At 35.6% G+C, this 19,972-nt stretch overlaps 2 protein-coding genes across 3 annotated transcripts; one reads left to right on the top strand and one right to left on the bottom strand.

The window, feature by feature from the left end:
- The first annotated feature begins 420 nt into the window (after positions 1–420).
- On the top strand, positions 421–10,852 carry LOC148180459 (uncharacterized). Of its 2 annotated transcripts, none has more exons than XM_088031451.1 (6): positions 421–964; positions 1,023–1,292; positions 4,565–4,816; positions 4,865–5,059; positions 5,111–5,242; positions 9,692–10,852. In XM_088031451.1, the coding sequence occupies exons 2-6, from the start codon at positions 1,164–1,166 to the stop codon at positions 9,977–9,979; spliced, it is 996 nt and encodes a 331-aa protein (XP_087887577.1). In that variant the 5' UTR covers positions 421–964; positions 1,023–1,163; the 3' UTR covers positions 9,980–10,852. The 2 variants fall into 2 exon arrangements, with proteins under 2 accessions (XP_087887577.1, XP_087888308.1); XM_088032182.1 differs by having other exon boundaries at positions 424–964; positions 4,595–4,816.
- Usp14 (ubiquitin specific protease 14) lies at positions 10,846–19,907 on the bottom strand. Its single transcript, XM_088030299.1, has 9 exons — positions 19,685–19,907; positions 19,399–19,577; positions 19,242–19,349; positions 19,078–19,192; positions 15,246–15,507; positions 15,040–15,196; positions 14,753–14,818; positions 14,228–14,705; positions 10,846–10,994 (listed from the first exon to the last, which is right to left on the bottom strand). Exons 1-9 carry the CDS (start codon positions 19,698–19,700, stop codon positions 10,909–10,911), a joined length of 1,467 nt encoding a protein of 488 aa, XP_087886425.1. The 5' UTR covers positions 19,701–19,907; the 3' UTR covers positions 10,846–10,908.
- Positions 19,908–19,972: the final 65 nt, after the last annotated feature.

Raw genomic sequence — 19,972 nt, 5'->3', positions numbered from 1 at the left:
CCCACATGATACGCCATTGATTTCGCATATCTGTCATTTGTCAAACTCAGTCGTGATTTGTCGACGGCATATTGAAAAAACGCGCCTAATTATAAATTCAATGAAAGCGTGTGGTGTAAGAACCGACAACCGCACAAAAAATCCCCGCTGATTATGATTAATATTGAAAAAATCCCTAGATAACCGGAAGTGACGCAAACTTGTCAATATTTCGCTCCAGTTCACTTGATATCTTTAAAAACGTCACATAAATCACAGTTTTGCCACACTTTTTAGCATCAATAAATTAATAATTCCGATGAGAGTCGCTTGGGAATAAAAATCGCGTGTCTCTGATCAGTTCATTCGAATGTTGGCGAGTCCGTCAAAATGACAGATGGACGCGCGGTGACGATTTCCCGGCGTCGATCGAATTGAAACTTTCAAAACTGCCCCTTAATGGGGTGATTTTCGCCCACAGATGGCGCTACCTGTACCAAATTCGCGAAGATACAACCCTCCGGATTCCGGAACTTTATCGACGTCTGAAACTTTCGAATTTCGAAGAAACGGGTGTAACGTTTATTTATCCCTATTTTTTAAATTTCGGTCACCGGACCGCTCATCCCCTAATTCGCACATACGTCAACTGCAACTAGGGTTGGAACGAGGGGTGCCAACTGCCGGTGTGTTTGACGTGCCGTGAAGATTTTTAACTATTTGAGTTAATATCTGAGTCCAGGAAGTGATTTTCTTCGCGTATTCATGTCGGTTTTGATGAATTGTCAGTTCCGGGGGTGGAATAAAAAAAATCAATTAACTCGGTCTTGTTTGAAACTGGGGTAGTGTAGCGCGTAAGGACGAAGGACGCATTTTAGTAAACATGGCGATTGGCGATGTGTTTTGGGCTTGTGCAGGGTGTCCGCTGTGCGTTTTTGTAAGAACTGACTAAAAGCGCGCTTCTTCGGGACAGAGCGACCCTTAGGTAACCCATATGGGGCGGATTCGGCGAGGGGTGTTAATCTTTTCGTTGCTTTTTGTAGGTCATTAGTGATTTTTCGTGTTGTTAAGCTGGCGAGACATCATGATGGGAATGCAGTGAGGGATTTCGAAGAGTGCCGGTTTCAAAGAACGGTAATATGGATTGGTGTGGGGCAAAGCCTCGCGATTAGTGGAGGAGTGTCATGCAGTCTGAGCCGGGCCGATACATCAATTCAGTATCGGATCTTCTGTACAGTGCCGACGAAATTGAGTTTTTGCTCGACGACATTAGAGACCTGGAGCCGACAAGTTGCAAGCCTGAAGACATTCAGGTACACCACCTCACGAGACACCAAGCTCTGTGCATGACGTCTTTGGTGTTTCACCTTATAGTAGTGTTATTTTGCTTTGTTGTTTTAGTTTCTTTGTGTGATTCAATAAAGTGGCGTTATTTATTTCGAGTTTCTTTCAAAGCATGCATGTTCGTTGACAGCGGTTGGGGAGGACAGTGGCGTAACACGTGCAAAATCACTCTCGAGTTGGCACCGGAATCCACAAGTCACGTCCGTTCTTTATTCGTACCTTAGTTATTAGTCAGTAGGCTAAAGTAGTCTGACACATCAGAGTCGCCTTTGAAGCGTGTTGACACCGACACACTAATCACAGACTTACGTTCACGGTTCAAAGGCGACTATCTTAATTTTGAAATTGCAGGTCATGTCTTTGATTGAAGATTCTTCACGTTTATATTAAGTAATTGGACACAAAACTGGATATATTGCAAAAATTTTGGATGAAAAACTGTCATTTGTCAAACTTAATTGCCATTTGATTGTTGAAATTTATTGATTTTGTCGAAGAAAACATGAAAAAAACACGTTTAATTAGAAATTAAATGGAACTGTGTGGTGTAAGAAACGACAACTTTCCATTCCAAGGCAACTATGATTACTTACAAAAATTATAGACGGTTTTGTACGGATCCTGTCATTTTTGAAATTGCAGGTCATGTCTGTGATTGAAGGAACCTCATGTTTATGATTAGAATTTGACGTAAAATAGGATATATTGCAAAAAACTTTTATTTGTCAAACTTAATTGCCATTTGATTGTTGAAATGTATTGATTTTGTCGAAGAAAACATGAAAAAGACACGTTTAATTATAAATTCAATCAATCTGTGCGGTGTAAGAAACGACAACCAAAAAAAAAATATTGATAACATCACTCTGCACTTCTATAATCGGAAATGACGGAAATCAGTCAATATTTCGCTCTACTTCATTTGGTATTTTTTAACACATTAATCATAGACACGCGTTCTCCATTCAAAGGCGATTATGATTACAAAAATTCCTGACGGTTTAGTAGGAATCCTGTCACTGTTGAAATTACAGGTCATGTCTTTGATAGGAACGTCACGTTTTTTTTAGTTATTTGACGTAAAACTGAATGTTTTGCGAAAATTTTGACCAAAAAACTGTCATTTGTCAAACTCAGTTGTCATTTGATTGTTACAATTTATTGATTTTGTTGAAGAAAACATGGAAAAACATGTTTGGAATTGGGTGGTGCAAGAAACGACAAGCCCAAAAAAATCTACACCGACTGTGATTAATATTGAAAAGATCATTGCACATTAATCACAGACACACGTTCTCGATTCAAAGGCGACTATAATTACAATGATTACTGTCACCTTTAAAATTGCAGCTCATGTCTTTGATTGAACGAGCGTCATGTTTGTGTTCAGTAATTTGACGTTAAATATTCCGAAATTGTTGGCCAAAAAACTTTTTTTTAATTTTTTTAAATTAGGATTCTTTTATAACAATTGTACTACAAAATTTACTGTTATTTTCCTTTGAAATTGACATTTCTCATTGTGACAGAAACAAAAGAATGTTTTTTACTCAAAGAGATTAAATAAGAGTTTTTATTTGATCTTTTTATTTCACTTTTACGAGTTTAAGCCAAAAAACTTTTGTATAACCGGAAGTGACGCAAATCTGTCAAATTTTCGCCCTACTTCATTTGTTATTCACTAACACATTAATCACAGACACGCGTTCGATTCAAAGCCGACTATGATAACAATTATTACTGACGGTTTTGTACGAATTCGGTCACTTTTGAAACTGCAGGTCATGTCTTTGATTGAAGGAACGTCAACTTTTTGTCAAGTAATTTAACGTAAAACTGAACATATTGCGAAAATTGGCCAAAAAACTAGGAATCTAGTGTGATAATTTGGCTAGAAAATTTACTTAAAAATTGACAATTGTCATTGTGACAGAAACAAAAGAATCTGTTTTAATCAAAGACATGACTCGAAAATTCAAAGGTGACTATGAACGTGTTTGTATTCGATTTTTTGAAATAACTTGTACAAGTTTAAGCCATAAAACACGATTTATACCGTGTGATCGAAAAAACTGGCAGACTTTATATTAACTTAATAATATTAACTTTATAGCAGGCCTTGGATTTTTAACTGGGTTGGTAGCCTTGATCTGTAGTCTGACACATAACCGGTGTTCATTAAAATGTCCCTTCTAGTCAACCATGAAAAAGTGACGTATGTCGGATCTTAACTATTTTCTAACCTCACTTTTTGCTGGTGCCGCTGTGAAAATTGGTGGTTTTGTAGATTTCGAGCTTTTCTTTGCAAATCCAAGCCAAAAAACGGTGAGAATCAGCGAGAAATCGTCGTTTAGCATCGAAATAAGCGGATTTCTCTAAGAAATTTGATGTTTTCTTGCAATTCAGCCGTTGAATCTTGATAAAAATTGGTGGTTTTGTAGATTTCGAGCTCTTTTTTGCGAATCTAAGCCAGAAAATAAGCGAGAATCACTGTAGAAATCTACAAACTAAATTTCGGGGAAACACACATAAAATCAATTTCGATAATTGACACCTTACAGCGTCTGAATTGATCTACGACATACAAAATGACGGATAACTAGAGGTGAAATTTATATGAACACTCGACATTTCAATGCCTGCTTGGTTGCTATTTTTATTCCATCACATGGTACAGTAAGGGATACAAAAAATGGGCTCTTAATTCGAAAAGTTTAGTTGTGTAAAGTGGGTTTTAAGCAAAGTAGCACAATTGTAATATAATTATCGACAACTAAAACAAATGAACATTTTTTTTACTTCTTGTCGTTAGATAACTGTCCTTTATTAGCAGTGACGGTGCCCCAGTTTTTTGTCCCTCACTGTACTTCGAAAAAGGAGTGTTTTAAAAAGTCCAACTGTACATTGACTAGGGTTGAATAAAGACAGTAGGCTCTGCGTATTTTTTACATGTTGGCAATACTTTTACTTTTGCAAAATTTCAAGTTGTCATGACGTCATTAGATACCAATCAGGACTTGGCCTCATGACGTCATAGAACTGTCAACATATATTTGAATTTTATTGCGAATCTTTGAGAAATTTGACAGTTTTCGAGTAAGTTAATCGCCAAAAGGTGACCATTGGTTAATAAAGTCGATGAATGCCCCCTCGTACGCCACTGTCCCGCCCCGCACACAACTACTAGCGTTCCATTCCACGCCGCCGCACCAATTTCTACGTCACTGTGGTTGGTTTGCAGGAGCCGGATGGTATGAGTTGTGTGTTGCAGGACTTTGAGATAGCGGGCAGCAGGACGGGGGCCCTGAGCGCGGATTGTGCTGGAGGTTGCGAGTGCGAATCACCTCTGGGCACCGTTAACTCATGGGACTCGCACTCTCACTACCGCCGACGGGTCGCCTCGCCCGATCTGTCCCTATACTCTGGAGTAATTGTCTACTGCGACCACACTCATCTCAAGACGCCTACGGGGTTCGTCCGACTACTCCTCCTGGTGAGCGGGGTCTCGGCGGGTGAGCAAAACTAAACCGATTTGTTTCAGGTGACCACTATTGCCTGTCTTACGTGTTTGTGCACTTCAGGGACTGTAAAAGTAGGCCTATTTATGCTTCCGCTGGTCGGACGGCTGCGGCTGATGATGTTCGTGTCGTTATTAAGTATATTTGTCACGTGTCTCCTACTGTTTCTTGATATTTCCCATGTTGTCTACTTGTTTCCTTTCAATTGGGGCAAAGTGGTGAGTACTTACAACCCCCAACCCCCAATGGAACTAAACTTTTCTTTGCAGAACGCGTATTTTTACATCAGCCTTAGCGTTCTGTTCCTCATAGCGTCGTCGCTGATTTTTCATACGATATTTTTATCAGAGGCCTTTTACTGGGTTCCGAAATGGACGCATCACCAGCTACTGATCACGGGGGTAAGTGCACGGACTGTCATTCATTCATTAACGATTTGCGGAGATTTCGTCCCCTGCAAATTTGTTCCTTGTTTACATGCGCTGTAAGAATAATAATAAAAGCAACAACTGCACGTATTTGGGGTTAACATACAATAAAAATGTAATCCGTTTTTCATAATTTAGTGAAAAAGCTCCGAATATCGGATGGTTGCCTAATATTGGATACCACCCTAACTCAGTTTGGAAAAGCGAGCTATTAGTTACCTCTACGTCATTGGCTGCGACTTGACAAGATTTCAGGTTTTAGATTCCTCGCACGTGACAGTTTTCCAATATGGCGAAAATAACAACACGAAAGTCTTTTGTGCTAATTTAAATACGTTTATTTATTTTAAAATTTGAGTTATTGGGTAAATAAATCGTATTTGATGTTCGTTTTATAGTAAAAAAAACAAAGTATGCTAAATCCCTAATATTGGATACTTTGGTGCCATCAATATTAGATATCCAATATTAAGTAACCATGTAATTGAAGGTTACACAAGGTGTTTATAAATGTTTCTAGCATCAAGGATTAAATGTCAAAGAAATTTGCCGCTTATTATGAATGTGGGTTTAGATTTTTCAACTGACATTTGTAGTTAACCTCAATCATAGAGCAAAGTAAGTTTTGAGAAGAAAACTGTTCTAGTTGTGGTTTGAAACCTGAAAATCAAAAATTTGGACACAAAAATCGTAACTGAAACTTCACTTATGATGATTGAAACATTTATAAACATCTTGTATTGAAGGACGTCGTTGAATAGATTTTTATTAATTTTTACGACTAATTTTTAATTACTTGTCCATTAAAATACAATTAAACCTTTGAGATAAATGAATGGAAACAATATTTTTATTTTATATTTGAGTCATATTATTGGATTTCCCATATGCGGATCTTTGATACCCATTATTGGATATCCAGTATTAAGAAACTTTTTTGAGCATCAAATTTATAACAAAATACATATTTGCCAATAAAATAAAAATTGTGTATTTTTTGTAATTTAAACGTATAAAGTAAACATTTCAAACTTAATATAAATAATAATTTAATTAATTCAAATTTAAAGCAAGTATATTTAATATATTTTTTTAAAATGTATACAATATTGCATAGGGTCTGGCAACAATTGTAGTCACCCCTAAAATTGTCGTTAATAATAATCAAAATTCTAAAAGTTACAAGTATTAATATGAAATTTCTAAAATTTTTCTATTTTGCTCTGTGGTTCTGTAATTCGTTCTAATTAATTGGAAAGTCCAATTTAATAACCTACCCCAATTTGGTTAAAATCGAATCAAAATTCTAAAAGTTACAAGCATTAATATAAGATTTTGGGTTTTTTCGGTTTGATTTCAAAATCAAAATTTCTAAAATTGTTGTTTTTTGCTCTGTGGTTTTGTAATTTGGCCTAATTAATTGAAAGGTTTAAATTAGTAATCTACCCAAAATTTGTTAAAATCGAATCAAAATTCTAATAGATAGTTACAAATAATATAAAATTTTAGATTTTTTTCGGTTCGATGTCAAATTAAAAATTTATAAAATTGTTCTATTTTGCTCTCTAGTTCTGTAATTTGGTCTAATTAATTGGAAAGCCCAAATTAATAATCTACCCCAATTTGGTTAAAATCGAATAAAAATTACAAAAGTTACAAGCATTAATATAAGATTTTGGGTTTTTTCGGTTTGATTTTCAGAATCAAAATTTCTAAAATTGTTTTTTTTTGCTCTGTGGTTTTGTAATTTGGCCTATTTAATTGAAAGGTTTAAATTAGTAATCTACCCAAAATTTGTTAAAATCGAATCAAAATTCTAAGAGTTACAAACATTAATATAAAATTTTAGATTTTTTTCGGTTCGATGTCAAATTAAAAATTTCTAAAATTGTTCTATTTTGCTCTGTGGTTCTGTAATTTGGTCTAATTAATTGGAGAGCCCAAATTAATAATCTACCCCAATTTGGTTAAAATCGAATAAAAATTACAAAAGTTACAAGTATTAAGGGGATACCTAACAAACTGTAACGGTAAATTCTGCTTCAAAATTCTGCGTAAAGGAAAAATTATATGAAACATTTTAAACATCCAAACGTTAAATACAGCATCTCCCTTCAACCCTCATTATTTGTAGACGGCACTCTTTTAGTGAGTTACCCATGGTCAGTCTGCTTACTACGGTAATAAAACCATAAATAAAAACTACTTCTTAAAACCCCAGCCCGAGTGGTTTAGATTATTATTACCATCATCTTGTGGTCAGGACAATAGCTAATAGTTTTGACTGCACTGATGGCCAAATTATTATTGCCCATGGCCAGTAAATCTTAAATACTTTGATAGTAGAGTCCGATATTTTACAAATTACACCCGTGAAACTTAATAATTACAATATCTTATTATTATTATTTAATGTATATCTTCATAAATAAATTAAATTTTTCCCGAAAAGGTGGGATTTGTGTAATTGCAAAAATTGAAGAATTAATGGATGCACTGGGATCTCCGAATTTTGTCCAAGATTTTTGTGAATGTAACAAAAAATAGTGAACATAATTATAAATAATTAAATTATATATAATAATTATATTCTGTTGCTTTAGTGATTGATCTATCTTTTAAAACCTTTAAATTACGAAAATTTTTTCAGTCTTTTCACCACCCCAAAGTCATAATTTTGACAACAAGACGTTATATGTATTACTGTCTGGTTGTTCTCAAAATACGTATGTGTGAATTTTGAAAAGTTTACGCATGTGGAATGCTAAAAATTATTTCGCTTTCAGCCAAGTTTTCGTATTTAATTAATCAAAAAGTCATTAAATATTCACTTTACAAAAATTGTATATAGCATTTAACATAATGCACGTTGAACAGTTTCATATGCAAAAAACAGAAAGCAATTTACTCAAATAGTTTTCGAGTAATCGTGTTTGGAAAAATACATTGAATTTGCCTTCTATTCAAATTTGTTCGAGATCCCCTTAAAAAATAAAGATAAAGACAAATATTTATCACCTAAAACTATTCTAAAACAATTTAAAATCCTAATTAATCAGATATAAAGTTCAAAATTTTGAAATGATTATCCTCAAAGCTACGTTCAGTTTGAATAAAATAGAAAAATCTTGTTTCAGGCAAATTTAATATTTTGTGTGTTTATGGAAAAGCTTCAGTTGTAAACTATCCCTTCGGCTACAAAATTGATTTATGGTACCCGCCTTTCTACCTACCAGACCTCTCTGGTACAGAGAAAAGAGATGCTACTGCTAAACAAGGATAACATGTTTCGAATATGAAATTTTCCAAACACGATTTCTCAAAAACTATTAACTTTAAAAAAAATCTGTTTAGTCGACATTATGTAAAATTAGTCTACGCATGTGGAATGCTAAAAATTATTTTGCTTTCAGCCAAGTTTACGTATTTAATTAATCAAAAAGTCATTAAAGAATCATTTTACAAAAATTATATATAGCATTCAACATAGTGCACGTTGAACAGATTCATATGCAAAAAACAGAAAGCAATTTACTCAAATAGTTTTCGAGTAATCGTGTTTGGAAAAATACATTGAATTTGCCCTATACTGAAATTTGTTTGATATCCCCTTAATATAAGATTTTGGGTTTTTTCGGTTTGATTTTCAAAATCAAAATTTCTGAAATTGTTTTTTTTTGCTCTGTGGTTTTGTAATTTGGCCTAATTAATTGAAAGGTTTAAATTAGTAATCTACCCAAAATTTGTTAAAATCGAATCAAAATTCTAATAGTTACAAATAATATAAAATTTTAGATTTTTTTCGGTTCGATTTCAAAATAAAAACTTCTAAATTTGTTCTATTTTCCTCTATGGTTCTGTAATTTGGTCTAATTAATTGCAAAGTCCAAACTAGTAATACATAATTTCTTTTTTGCCATCGTTAGAGTTTAAACAACCAGTATTTATTTTATTAATATTGCAGGAAAACTAATGCGCTCTTTCAAAGATATTTTTTAGACGTTCTCTGCATCTGATCATTAAAATATTCTTAATATATTAATTCTTAATAAAAGTTTAAAATTCATTTGCAGATTGTTCTTAAAATGACTTTTTTTTCGATCATTGAAAATGATTTAGAATTTTTTTCAAACAATTATAATTATTTAATTCTTCGTCAGACTCTTATTAATTTGTAATCCGTCTTTATCGCATGCTAATATTGCAGATTTTGTATGTCTTTTTTATAAATGTTTTTATTTACCAGTGACAATTTTATTATATTTGATTTTTTTTAATTGTAATAAAACGATACCTTGTGTTGCAGTTATCAATTTTAAGTAAAATTATATAGATCACATTCTCCAATTATCAAAGATAAAACTGGGGGCAAATTGTCGGGGACGATCTGTTCGAATCCCTCCATTAACACCCCTTTTGCAGTGCTTGGGGTACCTGTGCAGTTTCCAGTCGGCGATCCTGTCGCTGATCCAGAAGTGCACCATCGGCCACTACCAGCCCGTCGCCGAAGACCCCAGTTTGAACCTGCAGGAGCGCCCGACGTCCTTACCAAACTCGCCAGAGCACAAAGCCAATCAGACAACGCACAATTACAAGCCTATCGTCAACTACCCAGTGGTGGCGTCCACGTCTAAGTATGAAGCGAGTAGCTACCTCGACGATGTTCAGCCGTGTTCATCGAAAAGTTCCGATCCCTATAGGGTGGCATGATATTTAACTTAAAAAAGAACTTTTTTTCAAATGCCTTCAACTTCAGTGTTTGATTTTACCATAATATGTGCATCGCAGTTATCAGTGAATGTGTCAGAAAACGTTCTGTTCGCCAGAAGTGCTAAGTGTGATCAGAAAATTAGATAGTATAACACCACTTAACAAGATTATATCATTGTTTTGACAAGAATGTTTTTTATTTAAATTTTTACACGGTATGTAAAAATGTATAGAAAAATAAAAAAAAATGCAATATTTGCAGTATACGGTCCTGCATCTTACTCGTTCAAATAGACAGTTTATTGTAAATAGTCAGTTTTGATCGATTTTCATTCGCAGATTCGTCCTCTCCACCTTTTTCGCTCGTTTATTTAGATTAGATCCAAACTCTCCATCTAACAAACAAAGTGTTCAATAATATAACTTTATGTGTATAGTTATTTGTCTAAACGCAAAATCCATGTTTAATATTGTCTATGACAAAATTATGTTGATTCTAGGCTATAATAGCAAAATGGTGCTGGCAACTTCTTATTCTTTCCCATGATTCTAAACGACTTCAAAGTACAAAATCAAAAACGCTCCTCGACTTGTACAAACCCCCCAAAACGGCTCCTGTTGGCAACCCTGCCCCATCCCCAAGCCCACTAGAGAAGCATTTTTGTACAAACCGTTTAGAATCACTTCTAGTTTTAGTTCTTCAACGTTTTGTTTACGTGCAAAACTGCCAAGTCATTTCGGACTAGTCAAAACGCCAAAGTCAGTTTTATACTTTGGAAGACAATCAGGGCGTTATTTATACTCATTCCAACTGAGGCATGTAAAATTGTGTTCCCGTAGTGTGTTTTTATATACAAATAAAAAAATATATTAACCGGTTGTTTATTTTAAGAATTCAGTTTATACAAAGATAATAATTTAAAGCAAAATCAATCTGTCGCCATTCCTTCGGTTTCTTCTGTTAGTTCTAACCGTCTAGGGCCGTATAAGAGAACGTACGCGCAATGCCAGTCACCTGCAAGAATAAGTTTAAGAAGTTTAACTCGCATCCGCAGAATCAGCACCCTTTTCCAATCAAACACTGTTGGAAAGAGTGAGAAGATCGGCGGAAGTGCGCGTTGGAAAGAGACGAAAGATTGCGGTTACGTCATCTTTAGTTTAAGGAAAGACACACGTTGTTGCATTGACCCCGTGAAGAGGAAAAGGATATTTGTGAAAAGTGCGTCTTTGATTGATGACGTTACCGCATCTCTCATGAGTTAACTGTCAATTTTCTCACTTTTAAGAAGATGCAGTAATAAAAATTGACAGTCTAAGAGACAATTTGATCATTTTATGTCATTCTTGACACAATTGCAGTCGCAGCTACTTGATAAAATAAAATTGTAAAAGGGACTGTCAATTTGGTGTCTCTCGGATCTGTCAGTTTGATTTTGATGAAATGTTGATTTATGACCAGTCAATGGAACGCTGAAATTGACAATTTAACTGATTTTAATCTTCTGTTATTTTCAATAGAATTAGATTCAATAAAACTCTTGGGTTAACAGTATTGACACATTTTGATCATTTTCTGTCATTTTTGACACAATGGGAGCCGCAGCAACACGAATAAATGAAACTATAGAAAGGTCTGTCAATTCAGTATCGAGCCTGTCAATGTCATTTTAGAAAGATGTCAATTCATTGTCAGAGTCAATAGAACGTTGGAATTGACAATATTGACACAGTTTGTATTCATTTTTAGTACAATTGGTCACAAAAAGTCGGGAGAAAAACAATCTTGTAATTAAATACAAATGTCAATTTTCTCTATTCCCAGGTCTGTTAATGTCATTTTTAGAAATTAAATTAAATTAAGTAGTCAATAAAACTCTTGAAATGACAGTATTGACAGATTTTGATCATTTTCGTGTTTTTGACATAACCGAGTCGTTCATCACAAGTCGCAGAAAGCAAATTGTAAAAGAGACTGTCAATTAATTCTCTCCAGATCTGTCAATGTCATTTTAGAGGGATGTTACTTTATAGTCTGTCAATAGAAGGCAAAAATTGACAATTTTGACATTTTAGTACTCTTCTGTCATTTTTAATAGAATTTTAATAAGATCTAGTAATCAAGATTCTGTCAAAGTGGCGTTTAGGAACTGTCAAAGCACTTCAAAGCCGCCTTTTATTCTGACAGTCACGTGATCATAACACAAACGTCACAAGTGGCAAGTGTAAGAAGTAAAATTGTAAACTAGACTGTCAAATTAGTCTTCCCAGGGCTGCCAATATTATTTTAGAGACAAAGTATTCTGCTGTCATTTTTAGTAGAAGAGTTACATAATTGACAGTTTTGAGATACTGTAATAAGAATTGACAGTATTGACACATTTTGATCATTTTTGACACAATTTGAATCGCAGCAACTCGAAGAAATGAGATTATAAAAGACACTGTCAATTTAGTGTCTTCTCAGGTCTGTCAATGTCACTTTAGAAATATGTTCATTCATTGTCAGATTTAATAGAACGTTGAAATTGACAATCTTGACACATTTTAGTTTTCTGCTGTCATTTTTAGTCAAATTAGAGCCACATAAATCCGGGTAAACAGTTTTGTAACTAAAACTGTCAATTTTGTCTCTTCCCAGGATTGTCAATATCATTTTTAAAAAGATGAATGACAGTTATTGATACATTTTGATCAATGTCTGTCACATTTGACATGATTAAAATCGCAACAACTCTAAGAAAAGAAACTATAAAAGACACTGTCAATTCAGTGTCTTCTCAGGTTTGTCAATGTAATTTTAGAAAGATCAGAGTCAATAGAACGTTAAAATTGACAATATTGACACATTTTAGTGTTCTGCTGTCATTTTTAGTAAGATCGGAGTCACATAAAGTCGAGGAAATAAGTCTTGTAACTTCAACTGTCAATTTTATCTCTTCCGCGGTCTGTCAATATCATTTTTTGAGTGATTAAAAGACATAATAAGAGCTAATGACACTCTGGAATTGACAGTACTGACACATTTTTATCGTTTTCTGTCATTTTTGAGAGAATTAGAGTCGCAGGAACTCGCAAAAATTAAATTATAAAAAGAACTGTCAATTTAGTGTCTTCTCAAGTCTGTCAATGTCGTTTTCAGAAGTTAATTTATGGCCAAATCAATAGAACGCTAAAATTGACAATTTTACCAGATTTTAGTGTCATTTTAAATAGAATCAGTCAAATAAAGTCGGGGGAAGCAGTTTTGTAACTAAAAATGTCAATTTTATTTTTCTCGGGCTGTCAATATCATTTTTAGATAGATAAAAAGCCACAATAACAACCAATGAAACTCTGGAGTTGACAGTATTGACGTATTTTGATCATTTCTGTCATTTTTGACACAATTAGGATAGCAGCAACTCCAAGAAATAATTATAAAAGGAACTGTCAATTTAGTTTCTTCTCAGGTTTGTCAATGTCATTTTAGCAAGATGCTAATTCATTGTTAGAGTTGAAGTTGACAATTTTGACACATTTTGCTGTTTTTTAGTAAAATTAGAGTCATACAAAGTCGGGGGAAACAATCTTGTAACTACAACTTGTCAATTCTATCGCTTCTCGGTTTGTCAATATCATTTATAGAAACATAAAGTCATAATAAGAGTCAATGAAACGCTGGAATTGACAGTATTAACACATTATGATCATTTTCTGTCATTCTTGACAATTACAGGTTCAGCAACTTGAAGAAATGAAATTGTTCGTAGGCCTGTCAATGCCATTTTTACAGAAATAAAGTCATAATAAGAGATTGAAACTCTTTACACATTTTAATCATTTTCTGTCAATCTTGACACAATAAGAGTAGCAGAAATGCGAAGAAATAAAATTGTAAAAGGGACTGTCAATTTAGTGTCTTCCAAGGATTTGTCAATGTCATTTTCAGAGATTTTCATTTATGGCAAATAGAGTCAACAGAACGCAGACATTGACACTTTTGAGACATTTTACAGTTCTTGTGTCATTTTTAATACGAAAACAGTCTTGTAACTGAAACTGTCAATTTTATCTCTATCATGGTCTGTCAATACCATTTTTAGAGACATGAAAAGTCATGTTAGGAGCCAATGAAACTGACAGTATTGACACATTTCGATCAATTTCTGTCATTTTTGACACAATTAGAGTTGCACCAATTAAAAGAAAGGGCCGTCAATTATGTATGTTTAGAAAAAGATGCTGACTACAGCCTACTGCGCCAATTACCTCCCCCGGAAAGCTTCAAAATATCCTCCGTAGTCACCGGCGAGACGTTATCATCATCACATTTTATCCACTTATCCCCCGAGTGGCGAACCCACCCCACGTAATGCCCACTGGACGACGATCGACCCCGATGAGTTAACACAGCCTGAAGGGTATAATAACCACTATTGTTGCTCCCAAGATCATCCTCGAACCAATACGGCGCGTACTTCTTCTCCCCTTCAGCCACCTTCCCATCTCCTTGATTCTTATTTCTACCCTTCGATGCCGCTTCCACCTGCGCATCCTCCAGTTCTTTGAATTTGGCTCTGACGGGGGCTAACTTCTCCTGCAGTTCGGGGGTACATAAATCGAACGCGTCGAAGTCGAGGGGGAATTTCACGTCTTTGAGGATCTTCGCGTTTATCGACTCTTTTTCTTTGTAGTAGAAGCGGACGAACTGGATGGTGAGGTACGCCGGGAGTCTACTGATTTTTGACTGCAAAGAAGGGGTTAGAAAGGGGCGAAGGCCGAGGGGGTGCTTACTGTTTTTGTGTACACGGCGTCCCGGTCCAGAGTGGCGGATTTTTTGGTGATTTGCTCTTGCATTTTCTGGAAAGAAACACGAAAATTATACAAAAAAAGTTTTTTGCTCGCGACTGTAATCGCCATATTGCGACTGTAAGCTGACTTTTGTCGCAGTTGGCTTTGACAATGTTTCATGTCGTAGCTGACACCATCCCCGCGGTTTCAGCCAATGAAAGCTGAACATTTGCGAGATTTCACAGTTTTCGAGCAAAAAGCCGACACACGGTTAAAAACAAAACCCTTACCGATCTCAGCCCCGAATGCATGTACCGCACGTCCTGCGATATGAAGCAACTCAGTTGCAAAAACTGCTCCTTGTTCTTCGACGCGGCCTCCTCGTCTGTCTCCGTGCATTTCAGCTCCACCTCAAAGGTGCCCCCGAAGTACTGGTCAATGAGCGATCTAAAATTCTGTTGATTAGAAACGACAGCCCCCATTTTTGTAGTCTCACTTGAATTGGGAATTCGATCCATCGACTTTAGCCGGAAGTTTCTGTTGCAACATTCGGACTAGTTCGGTCCAACATTCATTGGCGTCTTGTTGGGCGAAGCCCCCATGCTCGTTCTTCTCGGCGAATCTTGGAAATGCTACGTGGAGCATTTGGAGGAGGACTATGGGGGGGACGTTGTGGCCTTTGTCCATGGTGGTGTAGAGGTCTCGAAGGGCTGCGGTTATGGACTGGGCGGGGATGGCGCCCCCGGCGTCTGTTACGTCTAAAAAACAAAAAAAGTTGAGCAATAGGAAGTCTGAAATTGGTATCTGACTTTTTGACAGAACAAGAGAAATGTGATTGGCTCACAACAAGTGAGTTATGGATTTCTCTTTTGTGATTGGTTGAAAGTGACTCAACCTAACCGAAATTCTGCCGTTTGACAGAAGAACAAGAGAACAGTCATTCTGAAATGTGATTGGCTCACAATAAGTGAGTTATGGATCTCTATTTTGTGATTGGTTGAAAGTGACTCAACCTAACTGAAACTCTGCCTTTTTGACAGAACAACAAAAGAACACTCAAGCTGAAATGTGATTGGTACACAACAAGTGAGTTATGAATTTCTCTTTTATGATTGGTTGAAAGTGACTCAACCCAACTGAAACTGCTTTTTTGACAGAAAAACAATAAAACAGTCAATCTGAAATGTGATTGGTTCACAACAAGTGAGTTATGAATTCTCTTTTGTGATTGGTTGAAAGTGACTCAACCCAACAGAAACTCTGCCTTTTTGACAGAAGAACAAGAGAAAAGTCAATCTGAAATATGATTGGCTCACAACAAGTGAGTTATGAATGTCTCTTTGGTGATTGGTTAAAAGTGACTCAACTCAACTGAAACTCTGCCGTTTTCATAGAAAAACAAGAGAACAGTCAATCTGCAACGTGATTGGCTCACAAGTGAGTTATGAATTTCTACTTTCTCATTGGTTAAAGGTGACTCAACCCAACTGAAACTCTTTTTGCCAGAAGAACAAGAGAACAATCAATCTGAAATATGATTGGCTCACAACAAGTGAGTTATGAATGTCTCTTTTGTGATTGGTTGCAAGGAACTTAACCCAACTGAAACTCTACCGTTTTGACTGAAGAACAATAATACAGTCCATCTGCAATGTGATTGGTTCACAAGAAGTGAGTTATGAATTTCTATTTTGTGATTGGTTAAATGTGACTCAACTCAACTGAAACTCCGCCTTTATTACAAAAGAACAAGAGAACAGTCAATGTGAAATGTGATTGGTTCACAACAAGTGAATTATGAACTTCTCTTTTGTGACTAAACCCGACTGAAACTATGCCTTTTTGACAAAAGAACAAGAGAACAGTCAATCTGAAATGTGATTGGTTTACAACAAGTGAGTTATGATTTTTTTTTTGTGATTGGTTTAAAATGACTCAACCCAACTGAAACTCGGCCTTTTTTACAAAAGAACAAAAGAAGTGTCAATCTGAAATGTGATTGGTTCACAACAAGTGAGTTATGAATTTTTTTTTTTAATTGGTTGAAAGTGACTCAACCCAAGTGAAACTCTGCCTTTTTGACAGAAGAACAAGAGAACAGTCAATCTGCAACGTGATTGGCTCACAAGTGAATTATGAATTTCTATTTTGTGATTGGTTGAATGTGACTCAACTCAACTGAAACTCCGCCTTTATTACAAAAGAACAAAAGAAGTGTCAATCTGAAATGTGATTGGTTCACAACAAGTGAGTTATGAATTTTTTTTTTTTTAATTGGTTGAAAGTGACTCAACCCAAGTGAAACTCTGCCTTTTTGACAGAAGAACAAGAGAACAGTCAATCTGCAACGTGATTGGCTCACAAGTGAGTTATGAATTTCTATTTTCTGATTGGTTAAAAGTGACTCAACCCAACTCAAACTCTGTATTTTTGCAGAAGAACAAGAGAACAATCAATCTGAAATATGATTGGCTTACAACAAGTGTCTCTTTTGTGATTGGTTGAAAGTAACTTAACCCAACTGAAACTCCACCGTTTTGACTGAAGAACAATAATACAGTCAATCTTAAATGTGATTGGTTCACAAGAAGTGAGTTATGAATTTCTATTTTGTGATTGGTTGAATGTGACTCAACCCAAGTGAAACTCCGCCTTTATAACAGAAAAACAAGACAACAGTCAATGTGAAATGTGATTGGTTCACAACAAGTGAGTTATGAATTTTTTTTTTTTAATTGGTTGAAAGTGACTCAACCCAAGTGAAACTCTGCCTTTTTGACAGAAGAACAAGAGAACAGTCAATCTGCAACGTGATTGGCTCACAAGTGAGTTATGAATTTCTATTTTGTGATTGGTTGAATGTGACTCAACTCAACTGAAACTCCGCCTTTATTACAAAAGAACAAAAGAAGTGTCAATCTGAAATGTGATTGGTTCACAACAAGTGAGTTATGAATTTTTTTTTTTCAATTGGTTGAAAGTGACTCAACCCAAGTGAAACTCTGCCTTTTTGACAGAAGAACAAGAGAACAGTCAATCTGCAACGTGATTGGCTCACAAGTGAGTTATGAATTTCTATTTTCTGATTGGTTAAAAGTGACTCAACCCAACTCAAACTCTGTATTTTTGCAGAAGAACAAGAGAACAATCAATCTGAAATATGATTGGCTTACAACAAGTGTCTCTTTTGTGATTGGTTGAAAGTAACTTAACCCAACTGAAACTCCACCGTTTTGACTGAAGAACAATAATACAGTCAATCTTAAATGTGATTGGTTCACAAGAAGTGAGTTATGAATTTCTATTTTGTGATTGGTTGAATGTGACTCAACCCAAGTGAAACTCCGCCTTTATAACAGAAAAACAAGACAACAGTCAATATGAAATGTGATTGGTTTACAACAAGTGAGTTATTAATTTCTCTTTTGTGATTGGTTTAAAATGACTCAACCCAACTGAATGAAACTCGGCCTTTTTGACAAAAGAACAAAAGAAGTGTTAATCTAAAATGTGATTGGTTCACAACGAGTGAGTTATGAAATTATATTTTGCAATTGCTAGAAAGTGACTCAACCCAACTGAAACTGCCTTTTTAACAGAAGAACAAGAGAACAGTCAATCTGCAACGTGATTAGCTCACAAGTGAGTTATGAATTTCTATTTTCTGATTGGTTAAAAGTGACTCAACCCAACTCAAACTCTGTATTTTTGACAGAAGAACAAGAGAACGAACAATCAATCTGAAATATGATTGGAAAGAAGTGTCAATCTAAAATGTGATTGGTTCACAACAAGTGAGTTATGAAATTCTATTTTGCGATTGGTAGAAAGTGACTCTACCCATCTGAAACTGCCTTCTTGACAGAAGAACAAGAGAACAGTTAATCTGCAGCGTGATTGGCTCACAAGTGAGTTATGAATTTTTATTTTCTGATTCGTTAATAGTGACTCAACCCACTTGAAACTCTGTATTTTTAACAGAAGAACAAGAGAACAGTCAATCTGAAATGTGATTGGTTTACATCAAATGAGAAATTCATAAATTTCTCTTTTGTGATTGGTTTAAAATGACTCAACCCAACTGAAACTCGGCCATTTTTACAAAAGAACAAAAGAAGTGTCAATCTGAAATGTGATTGGTTCACAACGAGTGAGTTATGAAATTCTATCTTGCGATTGGTAGAAAGTGACTCAACCCAACTAAAACTGCCTTTTTGACAGAAGAACAAGAGAATTCTCAATCTGAAATGTGATTGGCTCACAACAAGTGAGTTATGGAATTCTCTTTTATGATTGGTGGAAAGTGACTCAACCCAACTGAACTTTACCTCCTTGGTAAGACTTCAGGGCGTCCCTCAACTCTGGAACCGCCTTCAGACACTGGACAGTGGCGTTCATGTAACACGTATTCCCTAAATTTGTTAATCCCGCAGGAAGATCCAACTAAAACCACCCCAAATTAAGTTCCACCCCCTAAATTGAGGTAACTTACAGCTGAAGCAAGTTCACTCTCATTCATATCTTCAACAAAAAGGGTTTTTTCGACGGGTTCCTTAGGGACATCCTCTTCTTTACTTCCCATCAGTAAGACTGTTACACCCTAAAATCCAGCCAGTCATGCCAACATAACTCAAATTCTAGTGACTTACATCCTTCAGTTTAAAATTATCCCAGTCGGCGTCCTTCAGTGTCACGCCTTTTATCATCACTTTTTGTCTTTCAGGTTGGACCCCTGTTAAGGCAAACAACTGAGCTTTGAAGAGCAGAGGAGACTCCTCTGTGTTTGCCTCGATGTCTGGATAGGTTTCCTTCCCCCATTTCACTTTAACTGAAACAAGTTGGCGACAATTTAAGACAGTTTCTTACTGAAAAATTCGCATTTTTACGAAAGACAGGCAACGTTTAGGTTAAGACACTTTTCTGAATGAAACTCACCTTTGTATTGAGGCATTCTGGTCTAAACACGAAAGTTTGATATAAAAGTAAAAACTGTTTGAAGATTCACGTTTTGTTTATTAGTTTAATAACAAAAACTGCCACACCGGAATCGCTGACACGATGAGAATGAGGATTGTGGATGACAAGCAATAAAATTTATTCTTGGCTTCGGTTTTCTCGAGGGTAGCACTGGTTTTAGGGAGTTTTCTGTCAATTTGGAGGTGACAGAGGTTCAAGGACTTTTGGAGTCTAGAGGGAGCACGCTGAGGTGGTGTTTCGCAGCAT

This window comes from Gnatocerus cornutus, chromosome 1 (genome assembly GCF_029298725.1).
Source record: "Gnatocerus cornutus isolate USDA-ARS CGAHR chromosome 1, icGnaCorn1.1, whole genome shotgun sequence".
Lineage (NCBI taxonomy): Eukaryota > Metazoa > Arthropoda > Insecta > Coleoptera > Tenebrionidae > Gnatocerus > Gnatocerus cornutus.
Note: the sequence above shows the minus strand (reverse complement) of the source record. Positions and strands in the feature narration are given on the sequence as shown.

What these genes read in the sequence shown, in the direction of transcription:
- Usp14 (XM_088030299.1), bottom strand. An exon ending in ATAATTTTAAACTGAAGGAT is followed by an intron (nt 19,350 to 19,398) that starts GTAAGTCACTAG and finishes GCTGGATTTTAG; the next exon opens with GGTGTAACAGTCTTACTGAT. An exon ending in ACGCCGTGTACACAAAAACA is followed by an intron (nt 14,706 to 14,752) that starts GTAAGCACCCCC and finishes CCTTCTTTGCAG; the next exon opens with TCAAAAATCAGTAGACTCCC.
- LOC148180459 (XM_088031451.1), top strand. Translation starts at nt 1,164, where the DNA reads ATGCAGTCTGAGCCGGGCCGATACATCAATTCAGTATCGGATCTTCTG. An exon ending in GCAAGCCTGAAGACATTCAG is followed by an intron (nt 1,293 to 4,564) that starts GTACACCACCTC and finishes GTTGGTTTGCAG; the next exon opens with GAGCCGGATGGTATGAGTTG. An exon ending in TCGTCCGACTACTCCTCCTG is followed by an intron (nt 4,817 to 4,864) that starts GTGAGCGGGGTC and finishes GATTTGTTTCAG; the next exon opens with GTGACCACTATTGCCTGTCT.